This window comes from Solanum dulcamara, chromosome 8 (assembly GCF_947179165.1).
Source record: "Solanum dulcamara chromosome 8, daSolDulc1.2, whole genome shotgun sequence".
Taxonomy (NCBI): domain Eukaryota; kingdom Viridiplantae; phylum Streptophyta; class Magnoliopsida; order Solanales; family Solanaceae; genus Solanum; species Solanum dulcamara.
Genome location: NC_077244.1, coordinates 40,737,778 through 40,756,400, shown reverse-complemented (window position 1 = coordinate 40,756,400; position 18,623 = coordinate 40,737,778). Strand labels below are relative to the sequence as shown.

The following is an 18,623-nucleotide window of genomic DNA, read 5'->3' as shown; positions in this document are numbered from 1 at the left end:
AAGTTGACAATGCTTTGGTGAACATATTTGCGAAATTATCACTTGAACGAACTTGTTGAACATCTATTTCACCTTTTTTTTGAATATCATGGATAAAGAAGAATTTTGGTGAAATACGTTTTGTTCTGTCTCCTTTGATGTATCTTCCCTTTGATTGAGCTATACATGCAGCATTGTCTTCATACAATATTGTTGGAGCGTCACTTGTCAAAGAAATGCCACATGTTTCTTGAATGTATTGAGTTATTGATCTTAACCAGACACATTCTCGACTTGCTTCATGAATGGATATTATCTCTGCATAATTTGAAGAAGAAGCAACCATAGTTTGCTTTATTGAATGACATGATATAGTTGTACCACTGCATGTACATAAGTAGTCTGTCTATGATCGACCTTTATGGAGATCGGACAAATATCCTGCATTTGCATAACCAATCAATTTTGACGTGGATTCATTTGAGTAAAATAATCCCATATTTGTGGTCCCTCGGAGGTATCTGAATATATGCTTAATTCCATTCTAGTGTCTTCGCGTTGGGGAAGAACTAAATCTTGTTAACAAGTTTACTAAGAAAGCTATATCTGGTCTAGAATTATTGGCAAGATACATTAATGCACCAATTGCACTAAGGTATGGTATTTCAGCACCAACAAGCTCTTCATCATTTTCATCATGTCGAAATGGATCTTTATTAATATCAAGAGATCTCACAGTCATTGAGATACTCATTGGGTGTGCTTTATTCATGTAAAATCTCCTTAAAATATTTTATGTATATGTTGATTGATGGACAAATATCCCATTTGCAAAATATTCAATTTGTAGACCAAGACAAATTTTTGTCTTTCTGAGGTCTTTCATTTCAAATTCCCTTTACAGATATTTTACTGTCTTTGAAAGTTTTGCAGGAGTTCCAAAAATATTCAAATCATCAACATATACGGCTATTATGACAAATTCAGATCCAGACCTTTTCATAAAGACATAAGGGAAAATTGAATCATTTTTATATTCTTCTTTTAGCAAATATTAGCAAAGACCATTGTACCACACTCACCCTGATTGTTTCAACCCATATAAAGATTTTTGAAGTTTTATTGAACAAGTTTCCCTGGAATCTTTATATATTTCAGGCATTTTAAATCATTCAGGAATTTTCATAAAAATATCGTTATCCAGAGAACCATATACAACAATAACAACCCAGTAAAATCCCACAACGTGGGGTCTAGGGAGGGTAAAGTGTACACAGATCTTATTTCTACCAAGGTAGAACAACTGTTTTTGAGAGACCCTCGGCTCAAAAGAAGCATAAAAAGAGGTCAGATAAGGCTAAGAAGTTCAAAGCGATATAAGAAAGCAAATAACGAATAACGCAAATAACGAAAGCGACACAGATAAAATAGAGTAATCAAAGTACAGAAAGTAACGGAGATATAATAAAAAAAGTCAGAGCACAAGAAATTATAGTACGTTAATGCGCCTACTAATACTTAAGAATAACGAGATTATGAACTAGCCTTCTACCCTAATATGAGTCCTCCACACGCTCCTATCTAAGGTCATTTCCTTGTTAAGTTGTAACTACGGCATGTCCTGTCTAATCACCTCTCCCCAATATTTCTTTGTCCTACCCCTATCTCTTCTAAAACTATCCATGACCAACCTCTCACACCTCCATACTAGGGCATCTATGTCTCTACTCTTCACATGCCCAAACCATCCCAGTCGCATTTCTTGCATCTTATCTTCCACCGAGGCCACTCCTACCTTATTCCGAATAGCCTCATTTCTAATCCTATCACTCATGGTATGCCCACACATCCATCTCAACATTTTCATCTCGGCTACTTTCATCTTTTGAACGTGAGAGACCTTAACTGGCCAACACTTCACCCCATATAACATAGCTGGTCTAACCACCACTTTGTAGAACTTGCCCTTAAGTTTTGGTGGCAACTTCTTGTCACATAGTACACCAAAAACGAGACTCCATTTCATCCACCTTGCCCCAATACGATGTGTGACATGCTCGTCAATATCTCCGTTGTCTTGCATGATAGACCCAAGGTACTTGAAACTACTTTTCTTTTGGACGGCCTCATCACCAAGCCTAACTTCCGCACCAACCTCCTGAGGTGTCTCACTGAACTTGCACTCTAAGTACTCTGTCTTGGTCCTAGTCAGCTTAAACCCTTTAGACTCCAAGGTATGTCTCCAATCCTCCAGCCTAGCGTTAACTCCGCTATGGGTCTTATCGATCAGGAATATGTCATCTGCGAAAAGTATACACCATGACACCTCACCTTGAATTTTTTGCGTCAATCCATCCATCACCAAGGCAAATAAAAATGGACTAAGGGTTGATCCTTGATGCAACCCCATCACAACTGGGAAGTGCTCTAAGTCCCCTCCTACTGTCCTTACCCTGGTTTTGGCTCCCTCACACATGTCCTTGATCACCCTAATGTATGCCACAGATATACCTTTAGCCTCCAAACATCTCCATAGTATCTCTCGTGGAACTTTATCATAAGCCTTTTCTAGATCGATAAATACCATATGCAAGTCCCTCTTCCTCTCCCTATACTGCTCCACCAGTCTCCTCTCCCTATACTGAACCTAGAGAACCATATAAATAGGTTGTAATGACATCCATCAGATGCATGCAAAGTTTTTCATAAGCTGATAGATTTATAAGATACCTGAACGTAATTGCATCCACCACAGGAGAATATGTTTTCATATAATCAATACTAGGTTTTTGCGAAAATTCTTGTACCACAAGTCGTGCTTTATATCTTATGACTTCATTTTTCTCATTTTGTTTTTGGATAAAGACCCATTTGTACCCATTGGTTTTATCCTTCAGGTGTTCGGACTATCAGTACCAAAACTTCGCGTTTTTCAAGCGAAGCTAATTCAACTTGAATTGCATCTTTCCATTTTGGCCAATCATTCCTCTGTATACATTCATCGACATATTTTGGTTCAAGATCCATATTTTATTGCATTATTTCAATAACAACATTATAAGCAAAACTATTATCGACAATTACATTATTTCGGTTCCATATTTTTCCTTATGAGACATAATTTATTAAAATTTCTTTATCATTTTCAGGCGACTTATCCTCTTCCAAGGTCTTATCAATTGTTGTGTCTTCTCGCTCTTCTTGAACAGGTTCTTTCATATCATGATCAGCTTGATTGTTTTTTGCTTTTTTTTTCGAGGATTTTATCTTTGGAACCAATCGGTCTATCATATTTTAAATATGGTTTAAACTCATTTGCATTAATTAATTATCCTACTGGACATCAACTCGAATTGGAGCATTAGCAGCTGAAATATGAGATTTAGTAACTCTTGATAGGTCAGTGAATGCATCTAGCAGTTGATTTACAATATTTTGCAAATGAATTATCTTTTGAACTTCCAATTCACATTTATTTGTACGAGGATCTAAATGAGATAGTGATGATGCATTCCAATCTATTTTATTTTTCTGTTGCTTATTTTCTCCCCCTACATCAAAATGACAATCAACAAATCTTGCAGTAAATAAATTTCCAGTCATAGGTTTCAAATATTTTATGATAGAAGGAAATTCATACCCAATATATATCCTCAATATTTTTTTGGGTCCCATCTTTGTGCGTTGTGGTGGAGCAATTGAAACATATACTGCACATCTAAATATTCTAAGATGGGAAATGTTCGGCTCTTGATCAAAAGCCAATTGTAATAGGGAGACTTTATGATAACTTGTGGGTCTGATCCGCACAAGATTTGTTGTATGCAAAATAGCATAACCCTATATTGAAATGAGAAGTTTTGTCCTCATAAACATTGGTCTAGCAATTAATTGAAGACGTTTAATTAATTATTCCGCTAGACCATTTTGAGTATTAACATGAGCAACCAGATGCTCAATTGTTATCCAATGGACAAACAATAATCATTAAATGTCTGAGATGTGAACTCACTAGCATTATCAAGACGAATTATTTTTATTGCATAATCCGGAAATTGTGCTCTTAACTTAATTATTTGAGCAAGTAATCTCGCAAATGTCATATTAAAAGTTGATAATAAGCACACATGTGACCATCTTGTAGATGCATCTATTAAAATTATATAATATTTAAATGGTCCATATGATGGGTGAATGAGCCCACATATATCACCCTGTATACGCTCCAAAAATATTGGGGATTCAATTCCCACTTTGATTACTAATGGTCTAGTAATCAATTTGCCTTGAGAACATGCAGCACAAGAGAATTCTTTAAATTGAAGAATCTTTTGGTTCTTCAAAAAGTGTCCATGTGAGCTCTCAATTACTTTGCGCATCATATAGAACCGAGATGGCCCAATCGGTCATGTCAAATAATAAAATTATTTGAGTTAGTAAATCAAAGGTTTACTATGACATGTGTTTCAACCATGCTAATACTTGTGAAGTATAAGCCAGATAAAAGAGCGGGTAACTTTTCAAGTATAAACTTTTTGCGTGACATCATTGTAATAATGTAAAGATATTCATTCTTTTCATCATTTGTAGTCTCAATATAATAACCATTTTGATGAATTTTTTTTGAAACTTAATAAATTTCTTTGAGACTTACTATAATATAATGTTTTATTAATTGTTAAATTTGTTCCTCCGATAAGTACAACTTTAGCTTTTTCATATCCTTCAATTAATCTTGTGCTACAAGATATTGTATTAACATTAGGTTCTTTCATAATCAAATAAGATAAATATTTCTTATCTCTTAAAATAGTGTGTGTTGTGGCACTATCAATAAGACACATATCATCATAATTGATTTTGGATCCAACTGATGACTGGGGAATTTTCATATTCTTCATAAACAAAAAGATACATTATAAGAACGTGAAAAACTAACAACATAAGAAACTTTAAGAAATTGCATTGCCTTAAGAAATATTTTTACGAAGGACAACATAATATCAAACATAATAAGAAAAATAATAACTATTTATAATATTTATTCCCAATTAGATGATCAATTCTTTAGTCAATATTCATAAAATCTTCAGCTTCCAAATGAGTAATATTTTATAGACCTTCAAAATCATCATCTTTATACGCAAGATTTGCCTCAATATCTTCATATTTATTTGAGAGAGTTGCTTCATTATCATCATTCTGAAAATTCAAGTGTGTCTCTACATTATTATCTCTTTTTTTGAGAGAGGCTTGATAAAGTTTCACAAAATGATCGAGCGTATGACATTCACGTGCCAATGACCCTTCATACCACACATGTGGCAAATATTGAATTTAACTATGGAAGGATTATTTTGAGGAACTTTATTGTTCTCATGTTTATTTCCAGCATGATGACGATAATTGTTTCGTCCTCTACCACATCCTCGTTCATGTCCACGTCCACGACTATGGCCGCGGCCGTGATAATTATTTTTTCTTGATTCATACCGATTATGTGCTACTACAATATTCGCATCAGGGAATAAAACAGATCCAATGAGACGGGCTTCATGATTTTTCATTAGTAGAGTATTATTCTGCTCGGCCACAAGTAGGCATTTCTGAATATTTTTTAAATCCTTTTTCACGATATTGTTATTGTAGCAATACATTTGAAGTGTGAAAAGTCGAAATAGTTTTCTCAAGTAAGTCATCATCAGTGATAGTATCTCCACATAATTTTAACATGAAACTTACCTTGTGAATAGTAGAATTATACACTGTCACAGTTTTAAAATCTTAAAATCGAAGATGTATCCAGTCATATCGAGCTTTTGGTAACACCGTAAGTTTTAGGTGGTGATATCGATCCTTCAAATTAGTCCATAATTCAAGAAGGTATTTCACAGTTAAATATTCAGTTTTTAATCCTTCATGAATATGATGACAGAGAAAAATTATGGTCTTTGTTTTATCTTGGGTAGATGCTTTATTTTCTTGTTTAATAGTATCACCAAGACCTTTAGCGTCAATGTGAATTTCAACATCAAGGATCCATAACAAATAGTTTTTTCCGATAATGTTAAGTACCACAAACTCAAGTTTTAATAAATTTGACATGATAAAAACTGAGATAGAAATTAATTTAGAAATAAAAAGATAACTAAAATTACATTTCTTCAATAAATATACCTGATATAAAAATTAATTTGTTTGAAAAAAATTAAAATTTTGTGCTGATAAAATGTTATAAAATAAACTAAACTTAATAAATTAATAAGAAAGAAAAATAGTAAGAGAAAGAGAGAATTAAGAGATTTTGGTGTGTATTATTTCTCTAAAAATTGACCTTTTCATAGCCAAATTTCTACATAAAAAAAGTACTGATGGGCCTAAGCATAGGACAGCCACCATTACTTTACAACAAATAGATATATATATATATATATATAAAACAAAAAAAGAAAAAGAAAGCCGAAGCCTTTGAAAGCGCAAGTATTATTCTTGTCCATCTTGCACTCCCTCTCTCTGTACCCTCCGCATCAAACGAACGAGAGAAGGGAGCAAATAAAGAAGAAAAACCAATGGCTTCTCCGGCGACACTTCCGATCTCCAGTCCACAATCCACAGGTACTTCCGGATCCCAATCTCAACCCCCTATCGCCACTCCCGCATTCCGTTCATTCATCTCCCGCCTTTCATCTTCCATCCGTCAAGGTTTCGCCCAACGCCGCCCTTGGTTGGAACTTCTCGATCGCACATCATTCGCCCGCCCTGACTCCGTCGCTGAGGCCGCCTCCCGCGTCCGCAAAAACTTTTCCTACTTCCGCGTCAATTACGTTACCCTACTCGCTGGGGTACTCGCTCTTTCCCTTCTCTCTCATCCTTTTTCTCTCCTTGTCCTTCTTGCTCTCCTCGGGGGATGGTTTTTTCTATATCTATTTAGACCCTCAGATCAGCCCCTTGTAATCTTTGGCCGCACTTTCTCTGATCGTGAAACGTTGGGGATCTTAGTGGTCTTCACCGTTGTTGTGGTCTTCCTCACCAGTGTTGGATCTCTGCTTATCTCTGCTCTTCTTGTTGGATTGGCTATTGTTTCTGCTCATGGAGCTTTTAGGGTTCCCGAAGATTTGTTCCTTGATGATCAAGAGCCGGCCAACGCTGGATTCCTTTCGTTCCTCGGTGGTGCTGCCTCATCTGCCGCCGCTGCCGCTGCGCCGGCTGTGTCTGCTCGTGTCTAGTCGGTTCCATTTGATATGGAGACATGATTATGAGGTTGGTTTGGAGCTTCTAAATTTGATGTGAATCAGTTATTCAATTTAATTGAACTGTAATATTCTTAGTAGAGAAAAAACTAGTTCCTGCGTCGGATTTTGCAGAAAATATTTAGAAATTTTGTATCCAGATTATAGATCTAGATTGGATCTGTAATTTCCAACTTTTAGATCTGTATTTAATTCCTTACTTTGTTTGCTACTACATTTTAATTCGTGTTAATCTGTAAGTTGGTGGATCAAGCGTTAAAATTTACGTAATAGTTTGTCTATCTGTCTATTTCTACCCTGGAAATTGATGTTAACCTTTGTTCCGCTTCTGCGTATAGTTCTTAGATTTTGCTTTACATGCTTTCCTATTTTGTTGGTTTGTGTGCATCTCTGGTAATGTGAGATGTTTAAGATGACAAAGAGATGGAGATGAGGGAGAAAATATGTGAGCACTAACCTCTTTTTTTTTAATCAGATAAAGCAATATGTGAACACTAACCTCTTAAGGAAGATTATATTTATGGTAACACTAGTCTTCTGCACTTCTGTTGCAGATATATAAGTTATTTTTGACCGTTTAGCCTCATCGATTTTCACTGTACTGTGAAGTTTTTAAGTTTGTCTTTTGTTGTGGATAAATCGTCTGTAAAGGTAGTGAATGTGTGTGTGTGTGTGAGAGAGAGAACAAATTTTATTGTTCTTCTTTCTATGTTTGCTCTGGAAGGGGGTAGATGATCAGGGTATTTAGCCCTGGGGAGACAGACTCCGACACCTTTGACTCTGTTTAGTGGAGTATTAATATATTTCTTCATGAATTTGAGATTGATCTGGTTCGTTCACCAGTTGACTGTATTTAGAAAAGTAAAATGGTTGTTATTGTTCTTGTGGCATGGTTTAAAAGTCCTTGGTTGATATAACCTATTTACTATTTAGTCTAGTGACATTGAGACAGGGACTGCATTCAGTCTCCAAAAGGCAGCATATGGTGACACATATGTTGGTTAATAATTTTTCTAGTGCCATTTTACCTTTGATTTTGGGTACTATTCTATGTGAAACCACAAAACTTTTTTAAGAGTTGCTAAGCCAGGTTAGAATACAGGATATTAATTAGCATCAGATGCAATGTTCTCAATTACACACCTCCAAAAATGTGAAACCTATTCTGAACTTATATAAATGATGGATTCAACAGTAGATAAGATATATTGTGTCTTGTAGTAAGGTCCACAGTAAAATGATCTATGGACGCTCCTTAATAAAGCTATACTAATACCTTGTTGGAAGGGAGCAAAAAGGATAAAAAGGAAAGGTAAGAAAGAGGTGCATTGTTTTCTATTGTACCTACTGACAACATGAATAACTTATAGGGTTATTGGTCTTATATTACATGGAGTTATAGGAACCATGAGTAGCTTTTTGATTGGAAATGCTTTGTGTTACATTGTAATCACTTTGCAAAGTGTATCAAGGTTATGACACTTGAGTTATCTTTGAGCATGATATTAGTTTTGATATTGTAGTATCAACTTATTTTTTGTTCTCTCTTGCTCCCCTTAATATCACTAGTTGATGACCAACTTGCTAACTATTAAGAGCATCTAGGATTATTGTTCTTCAATAGAAGTTGCCTGCCTCATGCGTGTGAGAGGTCCAGCAATGAGAACTTACTTTTTTTTGGGCAGGGGTAGTAAATAAAATTCTATTTTCATTCATTAATGTAATAATAACACATAGGTAGCTCTGGATTTGTAAAAAAAAAGAGATCAAAACTCAGCTTCTGCGCACAACTTCTATGGGAGCTGAGGGGACATGCTATCCACTTCAGTTACATTTTCCATTTTACACCAAACATGTAACTAGAAGTCAATGGAATTCTAACCTGTGTGTTCTCTGTGCTGGGCTCAAACATTGAATTTCCAATCATTCTATATAATCCACCAAATACAAAGCTGGAATGAAAACTCAGATTCTCCTTCTGCCTTTGCCAACATGCTTTAACCTGTTCAACAGAGAATCAAATCTTTGACTCTGCTTGGCACAATATTTTCTAAAAATATTGAAGAAAAGATGCCACAATAGGGAAACCACTGTCCACACAGAAACAAATTATCAGCCTACTATATCTCAATTACACACTTGTAACATCTGCCTCATATAATTAAACCCCTTACATGTACCTCCTTGAGTCAAGATTGCTTCATAAGTGATTACCCAGCAGAAGCATGCAGAGACTTTTCTTGCGACTCTGTAGGGCATGGAAACTTTTCCAATTGTGATAGTAACCAAGATATTGTTTCCAATTCCAGATAGTTGTGGTTCCATGTGAAACTTACATTCTGTCCATTGTCTGTTCTGCACTGTGCTAACATTTATGTCATTGTTTCTGTTAAAATGGAACATGACAACACACTGTTCACATTGTCCAGATCATGCATCGTGCTAGAAATATGTTTCAGAACAATAAGTGATGTTCATATGGATTTGACTAATGCAAACGCTTAGTAGCCAACTTCAGTTCTATACTTGTGAAAACTGTCGTGAAAGGTCTAGTTTTCGATGCATATTTAAGATGTTGATATTGTGTCAGCTGTTGGCTTTTGTTAGATCCTGTTAAATTTTATTCCTGAGCATGTCACTAGTCAATAAACTCTAGAGATGGTCTTGCATTATAGGTGTTTTGAGCGTTAGATTCTAATAGGTAGGATAGAACTTTATGTGATTGTAGCTCAAAGACTTTGAAGGACTTGAGGTGAAAGTCAAATCCGAGAGCTTCCAGAAATGAAGCGCATCTAGAATATGTTGGTTTGATTGGGTATAATATAGTGGAAATTAACTAGAAATGGACAAGAGAAGGATGAGCTAAAATGATGCAAAGTAGCTTTGTTCACCTGATTTATCACAGTAAAAGGCAGATTTAGAATTGACGAGGTGTTAATAACAGTGGTTGATGATATGCTATGCGATGTAATCATATATATATATAGTTGAAATCGGAAGAATTTTTTATGATTTAACATATGAATCGGACTGTCTCCTTGGAAGGATAATAGGTTCTTTGGTTCCATACGAGTTTTGAACTTGAAATGGAAAAGAAGATACTTATATTTTCTGACTAGTTGGTGATGCAGTGCTAAATCTGTTGTTATTCTTAGTACTATAATATTGTTTTGGATTTTCTCATTTTGCTTGATGAAAAAAAAGTATTTATTTTTGGATTATATATGTATTTTTCTTGTGTTTGCTGTAACGAAGTTTTGAGTGAGATCCTCCTCTGAAAATGGTTTTGTTATGAATTTCTTTATGTTGACAATGTGCTAGTGGTGCTTTAGTATTTTTTTCAGGTTTGTGGTGGATAGAGACTGACCAGCAGTGGGTGGTTTACTCTCCTCTTTTTGGATTGGAGTTGTCCTCTTTCCAATTTTTAGAGATTATTAATTGTAGTAGTTTCTGCTATCTTTTAATAGTTGAGAAATTTTCATAAATGACTATAGTTTGGTCCATATTTAACAGTTGGTAGCTATAGTTTCGATATTTATCATTCTCGGCAATGGGACAAAGGTGTATTAATCGGTGAAATTGAGTCGTATTAATCTCCTATTGCTGCAAGGCGAATTAGACGCAACAGAATCTTTTTTAAAAAGGGTAATCACAAAAGTCACACTTCAAATAGATCTCAATCTTTCATAATGCGTGCGTCTAACACGGCTCTAAAATTTCATCAGAGGATTTTCACTGATAAATCAATTTCGTAAATACAAAATAAAAATCAAATAAATTGTTCTTCAGCGCCATTGATACATGTATAATAGATTTCACATATATATATATATATATATATATATATTCAATTGTTCTTCGTTAGAGAATTGTATAGCAAACATTTGGTTTTACAATTTTATTTCAAAAGGTCAGGATCTGTCCGCCATTTTGGGTAGTATGTAATAGTATGATCTAAGTCATTTTTTTCGGGAGGATATCTCACATTTAAATACAACATCCACCTTTTTTACTCCTTTTTAGGGGGTTTTCCAACATTAGCTTTAGAAGAGGATACATCCTTCTTTTTATCAGATACATCCTTCAATTTTGCCATTGCTAGTTCATATAACTGATCGTAAACTTGTTTAGATCTGTTTTCAGTCCATCCAACATCTTCATAGTCATAAACACGTTCAATGATAGCTAATTCTAACTGGGTAACACCAATGCTAAAAGAAGGAATATCATCCATATGTATCAATACTTTGAATATGCAAAAGCAAAAGTGAAATATGAACGGTAACTTGAAAGAAAAGGAAAAACTACCTATTGAGTAAGATGATAGATTGACTGGAAAGAGAATTAATTTGAAATTCAAACTTGTAATCAACTGCTAAAATTGTAGAAGTAAAAATAGGAAGAAATTTGAGGAGTGGGGAAAGGGAGAGGGACACGTGGGAATGAAGGAGAGAGAGTGAATGTGTCTGGTGGAATGGGATTTTGGGGTAAAATAAGAAATTTTTGAAATATTTTAAAATGGTAAAAAATAATGAAAACTATAATAAATAAAATAGTGTATATTAATAATTTTTCCAAGAAAAAAACTTTCGAATAACAGCTAAACATGTCAAATGAGCAGAAAAGACGATTTCAACCTAATAGAAAAAGCCTAATCTGAAAAAAGGGCCTAGTACTTGCATGTCCCAACCGTTGGGAGGTGACTAGATTAGGCCGAACATATGATTAAGCCCAAACCCAGTAAAAGTCTATTACTATAATTTAAATAGGAATAATTACCGTAGATGATCATTCGGTCATTTTAATTACTAAAAAAAGGTCATTCAATGTATATTCATGTATACGCAAATGTATAGAGTGTAGGTGTACATGAACTGGGTTGGTTCGGATTTTTTACAAACCAAACCAAACCATTTGTGTCGGGTTATTAAATCTATAAACCAAACCAAACCAATAAAAGTCGGGTTTTTCGATATCAATTTTTCTCGGGTTTTTTGGGTTTTTTCGGGTTTTTCGGATTTCTCGGTTTTTTTGGGTTTTTCCGGATTTTTTAGGGTTTCTCATAGTATCAAATAAAAAGCACAGAGCAGTGCTTCTTAAAAAGAGTTCTAGTACAAAATATCAACATATAAGATGGAGGCACAAATAAGATAAGTTTTTTTTGTCTATTATTTAGATGGGCTACTCAAGTCCAAATCTAAATGTAAGAAAGAAAACAAAATTATGAAAAAAATTTAAAAAATATTTATAAATTACATTTTAATAAATATTTTTATATATAACATAATTTAAAAGTGGTATATCTATAATCGGGTCGGTTTGGGTTCGATTTGACTTTTTTTAGTTAAAATCAAACCAACCCTATAATGGTCGGGTTTTTTTTTCAAACACCAAACCAAGTCAAATCAAACCACTAGTCGGGTTTTTTTTCCGGTTTGGTTCGGTTTGTCGGTTTGGTGCGGTTTATCGGTTTGTCCTGTACAGCCCTAATAGAGTGTATTATAATATATATTCACTGTATAGCTCATGTATAAGTAATTTATATTGTATAGTCAGTGCATACTTTTTATGACTTTTGGCAATCTATATTGTATAGTCACTGTATATTTCCGATGATGTTTGCTATTTCTTATGTAATTAAAACATGACTATGTTTGTTGTAAACTAATTAGTTTATTGTATATATTTGAAATTGTCTCATTTAACTATGGAAAACTTACAAAAATTCCACTAGTCTAGAAGCTAATTAGTTAGATTATTTAAATTATCACCAAGTCCAAGATAAAGCATATTTATATAAGCAGAAAACATTAAACAGTAAAACCACTCCACAAAAAAAGTCCACAGCAAACGAATTGTAATTATTTTTGTTTCTTTTTATGTTCTGATAAAACATTAATAAAACATTACTAATCTTTGAATTCTTGTATCGACAATTTGAAACTAATTTAGTTCTAAAGAAATATGTCTTGCGCCTATATCAATCCTAAAAACAGGCTCAAGAAATAAGATTCATCTAAATCACTTTAAACAGACCATTCATCCCTCAAAGAGTCGACGTGGACTCTTCAAATATATCTACCTCAATAAACAATTCAACCTAATGTGATATTTCCTAAAGGAAAGCACATCTAGTTGTGTAAGACCAACTTGAGCAATTGGCATCCTGCCTAATGATTTATTTCCCTCTACTTTTAGTAGCCACTAAGACCAGTGGAATACCAATTGGTAAATAAAAATTTATAACGGCATCATTTATATGCAAGCAAGAGGTCAATGTAAGGTAACACAAAAAATAATTCTTTATGAGAAGAACTCTGATATGTAGTTTGCCCGCTACCAGTTATATGACCATAATCTGGAAGGCGCTATCGATATACCTGAATACTAATTGGATATATTTTGTCGCCATATATTCCTATCTTGTTGCTTCCTCCTAATTTTTACAATGGTATTTGATGAGATATAAAATAATATCTTGATCCAATTTGTGTATATAAAAATAGTGAAAGTAGAAGAGAAATGCTAAATTAGAGCTTACAAAGCATGGCTTTTTCTACTTGTCTTGAAAGAGTTGGTTTGATAGAGCAACTATCACATCTAAAATTACAATCCAAATAATTTATCGAATTAGAATGTAAAAAAGAACATGGACTAGAATGTTTTAAGACGTCTCAAAATGAAAGAACGCGTATATTACATCCTGCCTGCAACTTATTATAGAAGATACAAAAGCCCCAGCGTAAAACAGAAGTACAAAAGTAGTAAAATCTACAAAGTTATGGATGAGGTGACAAAGTACGGGCTAACATAAAACGTTGTATAGCACCGCTGCTGCATCTTCCATCCTCAAGCTCTCCTCCATTCAGTCTGCAAATACTTCTATGAGGTTTAACCATTCACCGAGAGTTTAGACATTGAATTTTCAGTGTCCAATTGTATCTGCTGATCCACTGGGAACACAAATACTTGTTCATTGGCAAACTTACTGGTAACACTTCACAAGTAACACAAATACTTTATTCATTGGCAAATACAACATTGAACTATTGCCAAAGGGAAATGGCCGCTCAACACTTGATACTATGTTATACTTCTCCAACGGAATTTCAGCTCTTTCCAACCATGTTACCAAGTGCAAACCGACGCTATAGAAGCTATTGATCACGTTATGAATGAAGTGCAAATGACGGAAAAGCATTCCAATTAAAGCACAAAAACAAGTACCACAAGTGTCAAGCAAACTGTACAACAAACTTGAAGCAACACATCTTAAACCGAACCTACAATGATACCAGAAACATCTTTATTTATTTGTGGTATCACAATACCAAAATGAACTAATAGTTGGCTCACTCACCGGATTAGATATGAACAAGATTAGCCCTCCAGAACACCTAATGCAAATTCTCTCATGCAAAAACTTATCGAGAATCAGCTGGCCTTGGAAAAAGGGCAACTACTGCTGCCCAATATGAACAAAAGAAAAAATTAATGACACCAAAACATTGTACAAACCCAACATCTTTAGTTTTCTCTTCCTAAAATCTGAGGTGTTCCCAAAAATACCATAAGCTGCCTCCCATATCTCAATCAATGACAGTATTATGTTTCTTGCATTGCATCTGGCAGCATCTCTCCACTGCGTAATTGTCAAACCCCAAGTTCAGAATCCAAGTCTATGAATGCAAGGTCATCCAACCTGAAATTAAGATCTTCTTGCCGGCCTGGTTTTAGAAAATCAAATCCATAGTCAACTGTCATAGGCGCCTCCTCCTGCCCCATTTGCCGTGGATCTCCCTGTGGCTGATACACTGCATTCTGCGGCTGACATGGCAAATTTGATACCAGATTGTTGTCATAGGCATATTGCTTTCCATCTGAATCAAAGTTTTTGGTGGATACCGGTGCTGGAGCACTGACTGGAGTAGAATCTAACATGCGCAGTAGCTCTTCTACATCAAACATCTCATCCCAATTTAAGTTGTCTAGATAATTCCCCCGGTCAGCCTTGAGCATATCTTGATCAATACTTGTAGGTCCATCTTTAGCTTCAACAATTTCCATCTTGGCAGGCAAGCCCGTGGTCTCGTCCTTCGCTTCCTCTTTCACTGAACTCAACGGTGTGCCAGGTTCATGAAGAGCAGTTCTTGCACCATCTCCACCTTTCATTTCATCAGCTGGACATACCTCATCTAAACTGGACGCAACGGTAGAATCAGATGCAGATGTAGTTGCCCAGGAAGCAGAATCATCCCTAGAAGAATCTCTTGAGGATGGGTAATTTGGCAGATTAAGCCTTGCGCAAGGACCATACATAGCTCTTGCAGCTACATCATATGCTAGAGCAGCTTCAATTGCTGTCCCAAATGTACCCAACCAAAGCCTACTGCCTCTGTTAGGTTCCCTGATCTCAGCAACCCATTTACCCCATGTCCTCTGTCTAACACCTCTATAATTACACCGCGAATTCTCGGGTCCCCCTTTACCTTTCATACACCCCTTCTTGGAACCTTTGGCAGGAACTTTACACACTGGCTTCCCTTCATCATCAACACTATCTAGTTTCTCATTATACTCTTTCCATTTAGCTAGTGTCTCTTCCACGTTCTTTGTTCCATCCCTTCTACTCCTTGGTTTCCTCTTTCGACGACAATCCAAGGGTAGAGAATCCATATTAGCAGCTTGATCCAGAATAGCCATCTTCTCAATTTCTGTTAGTAGGGTAAACATTCATTAGATACTCATTTTACTCTCCACAACAAACTCTAACTCTAATTCTCTATGTTTTAGAATTAATTATACAATCCTAAAATATACTAATCATTTTCCCTTAAACAAACCAGAAGTAGGAAATCCAAAATCAAGACATTAAGAGCAACATCACAATTCAATTCAGGAAACGGAAGACCCTCAATCCAACAAGTCTGGAATAGAAAATCAAGAAAAGAAAAGAACTAAAAATAAGTATAGATAAACATAAAAAGAGAAGCAAGATTCTTGAAGTCTGATCTAACCAAGCTAATCACATACAGTATTTATCTTTTTAACAGATGATGAATTGAAACAGAAGAAAACACAGAGAGTATAATGGCGCCTATTTTATTTAATATATAAAGAAATGAGATTAGCCAACGTACCTCTTTTCTTCTTCTGTGTTTTTATTTATTTATAATAATAGATCGACCAAGTTGTTTAGTTTTTTTCTCTGATAAAAGCTTCAGAAATCCATTTGTAACACAACTACTTGACTACTTATAGCCTTCTCCAGATATTTCTAGTATATCTCTTTATCTTATTTATTTAAATCCTTCAATATGGTGACGTGGCAATCGTTTAGTCGGGTCGTGGCTCTTGGGATGCCGCTCGATTCAGCACGTGTCACCTGAAGGTTCGATAGTAAATTTTCTATTTTGACCTCTCAGGATATTTATTCACCCCAATAGTCAGCTTAATTACCTTTAGACCCTCGGTTCGCGATTGGTCTAAATCAATTTAGCCTAAAAATGTTACCAAACTAACGGAGCCACCAGTTTTGCAAGTTGCATGTAGATATTTTTGATTTCATAAACAGGCCATAAATGCCACATAAAAAAAATTATTTTAAACTTTTTTCTAAATTTTCTATACCACCACATGCCTAGTCCCCACCCTTCACTCAAAATTTTTTTTAAAAGGTTTTAAAAGTTGTTTTTTGAATTTTTACACCACCCACCCCTACCCCCCACCCCCACCATCCCCTCCAAAATTTTAAATTTTTAATCACTCAAACTTTTAATTTTTATAATTTTTTAAATATGAAATAGATTGAATTTTTATTTTATTTTTTACCCCACGACCTCCTTCCTCCACGACCGATACTTCACCACCCGTCAAAAAAATATTGAATTTTTTTTTATTCTCTATATCGACTTTCTGAAAAATGTAAAACTTTAAAAAATAGTTTTTTGGGGGGGAGGGTTGGGGAGGGGGTGTTAGGGGTATGAGGTGTTATAGAAAATTTTAAAAAATAATAATTAATAATTAAAAAAAAAGTGGGTGGGATCGTGGAGGGAGAGGTATGTGGTGGTATAAAAAAATTAGAAAAAAAATTAAAATTATAAAAAATAGGTCAAAAATACTCCTGAACTAAAGAGGAAAAGGAGAGAGGCTAACGGCCGTCCATGTGGATATATTTTTTCATGTGGCACTGCCATGTCAGGGCTAATGGTTAAGTTGAAGGGTATTTATGGTCTCTTGTAATAACGACGAGGGTATATTTGATCTCGAAAATAGTTAAAGAATATATTTAAACTATTTTAAATAATTTAAGGATAATTTTGACCTTTTTCCGTTTCATAAATCTCATGGATCAATAAGTTGGCACACCAAAATTAATGTACATTGCTCATGTTTTTAAAATTTGGCACTAAATAATTGTTTCACTCGTTTTTGAGTTAATAAATTTTGCATCATACGCCTTATACATCTATATATAATATAAATCTAGATATTAAAAAAATGATGTCGCACTTTTCTTTAGTTAAGAATTTTATTTATCTTTTTTTCTCATATTTTTGGACAATTTTCACTATATTTCTACTTATTTATTTGTTATTATGATATAAAAACAAATATGTCAATTACTATTCCCTTCATTTATTTCTATTCTTTTTAGGTAATTTAATGTCTCAAAATTTACTATTCCATTTATTCCAATTCTTTATTGTAAAGTTTATGGGGTTGTATCGGATGATTCAATTACTATTCCACTTCATATGTGTATGGGGTTGTACCGGATGATTCATAATTGTGTGCATGTGTGGAGGTTAATTAATTAGTGTGAGAATAGATTTGGAGATGAATTCAGGTCATAAGGATCCTCTAGCACAAAGTCGAGTTGAAATCTTTCTTACCAATTAAGTTTTGGTAAAAGATTTTACTTAGGTCAACTTTAAATGAGCATAGATATGAAGAATTAGGTGTCCCATGGCCTATCAAATTAAAAATTTATGTGTCTCTTTCCAACGCCACTAAGTTTGCCTCATTTGGAGTTTGGACTAAAAAGTTATGCCCATTTTAATGAAGCTACTAAAAATTGGATATAGGGAGAAAGTCTGCTTCACGAACTTGAGGAGGTATTTTTGATTTTCAAGATATTTTGAGGCAGTAGAGTCCGCGGTGTCCCCTCATCGTAGAGTGTTGAAATCTAACCTAGGGAGAAGGTCTGCAGTTGATTTTTGCCCGTCGACAGTTTTAATGAGGGGCATTCCAATTTTTTCTCCACCTTTCTCAAACTTAAACCAATTCATTTTGGGATTAAAAATTTGTCCCTATCAGTACCCTAAGGGTATTTTCTCCCATTTAACACTTAGAACATTGAGAGAAGAGAATTGGAGAGAAGAAAGAAAGCTA

At 34.7% G+C, this 18,623-nt stretch overlaps 2 protein-coding genes across 5 annotated transcripts; one reads left to right on the top strand and one right to left on the bottom strand.

Moving 5' to 3' along the window:
* Positions 1–6,433: 6,433 nt before the first annotated feature.
* On the top strand, positions 6,434–7,510 carry LOC129901197 (PRA1 family protein B1-like). Its single transcript, XM_055976318.1, has one exon. The coding sequence runs from the start codon at positions 6,549–6,551 to the stop codon at positions 7,203–7,205; it is 657 nt and encodes a 218-aa protein (XP_055832293.1). The 5' UTR covers positions 6,434–6,548; the 3' UTR covers positions 7,206–7,510.
* Positions 7,511–13,906: 6,396 nt separating this feature from the next.
* On the bottom strand, positions 13,907–16,479 carry LOC129901059 (dehydration-responsive element-binding protein 2A). 4 transcript variants are annotated; one of them, XR_008769747.1, is made up of 2 exons: positions 14,590–16,229; positions 13,907–14,512 (listed from the first exon to the last, which is right to left on the bottom strand). XR_008769747.1 is itself a non-coding variant. In XM_055976177.1 (2 exons), the coding sequence occupies exon 2, from the start codon at positions 15,930–15,932 to the stop codon at positions 14,883–14,885; it is 1,050 nt and encodes a 349-aa protein (XP_055832152.1). In that variant the 5' UTR covers positions 15,933–15,943; positions 16,370–16,479; the 3' UTR covers positions 13,907–14,882. The 4 variants fall into 4 exon arrangements, 2 of the variants coding, with proteins under 2 accessions (XP_055832152.1, XP_055832153.1); XR_008769748.1 differs by having other exon boundaries at positions 13,907–14,182; XM_055976177.1 differs by adding an exon at positions 16,370–16,479 and having other exon boundaries at positions 13,907–15,943.
* Between the last annotated feature and the right edge of the window lie 2,144 nt (positions 16,480–18,623).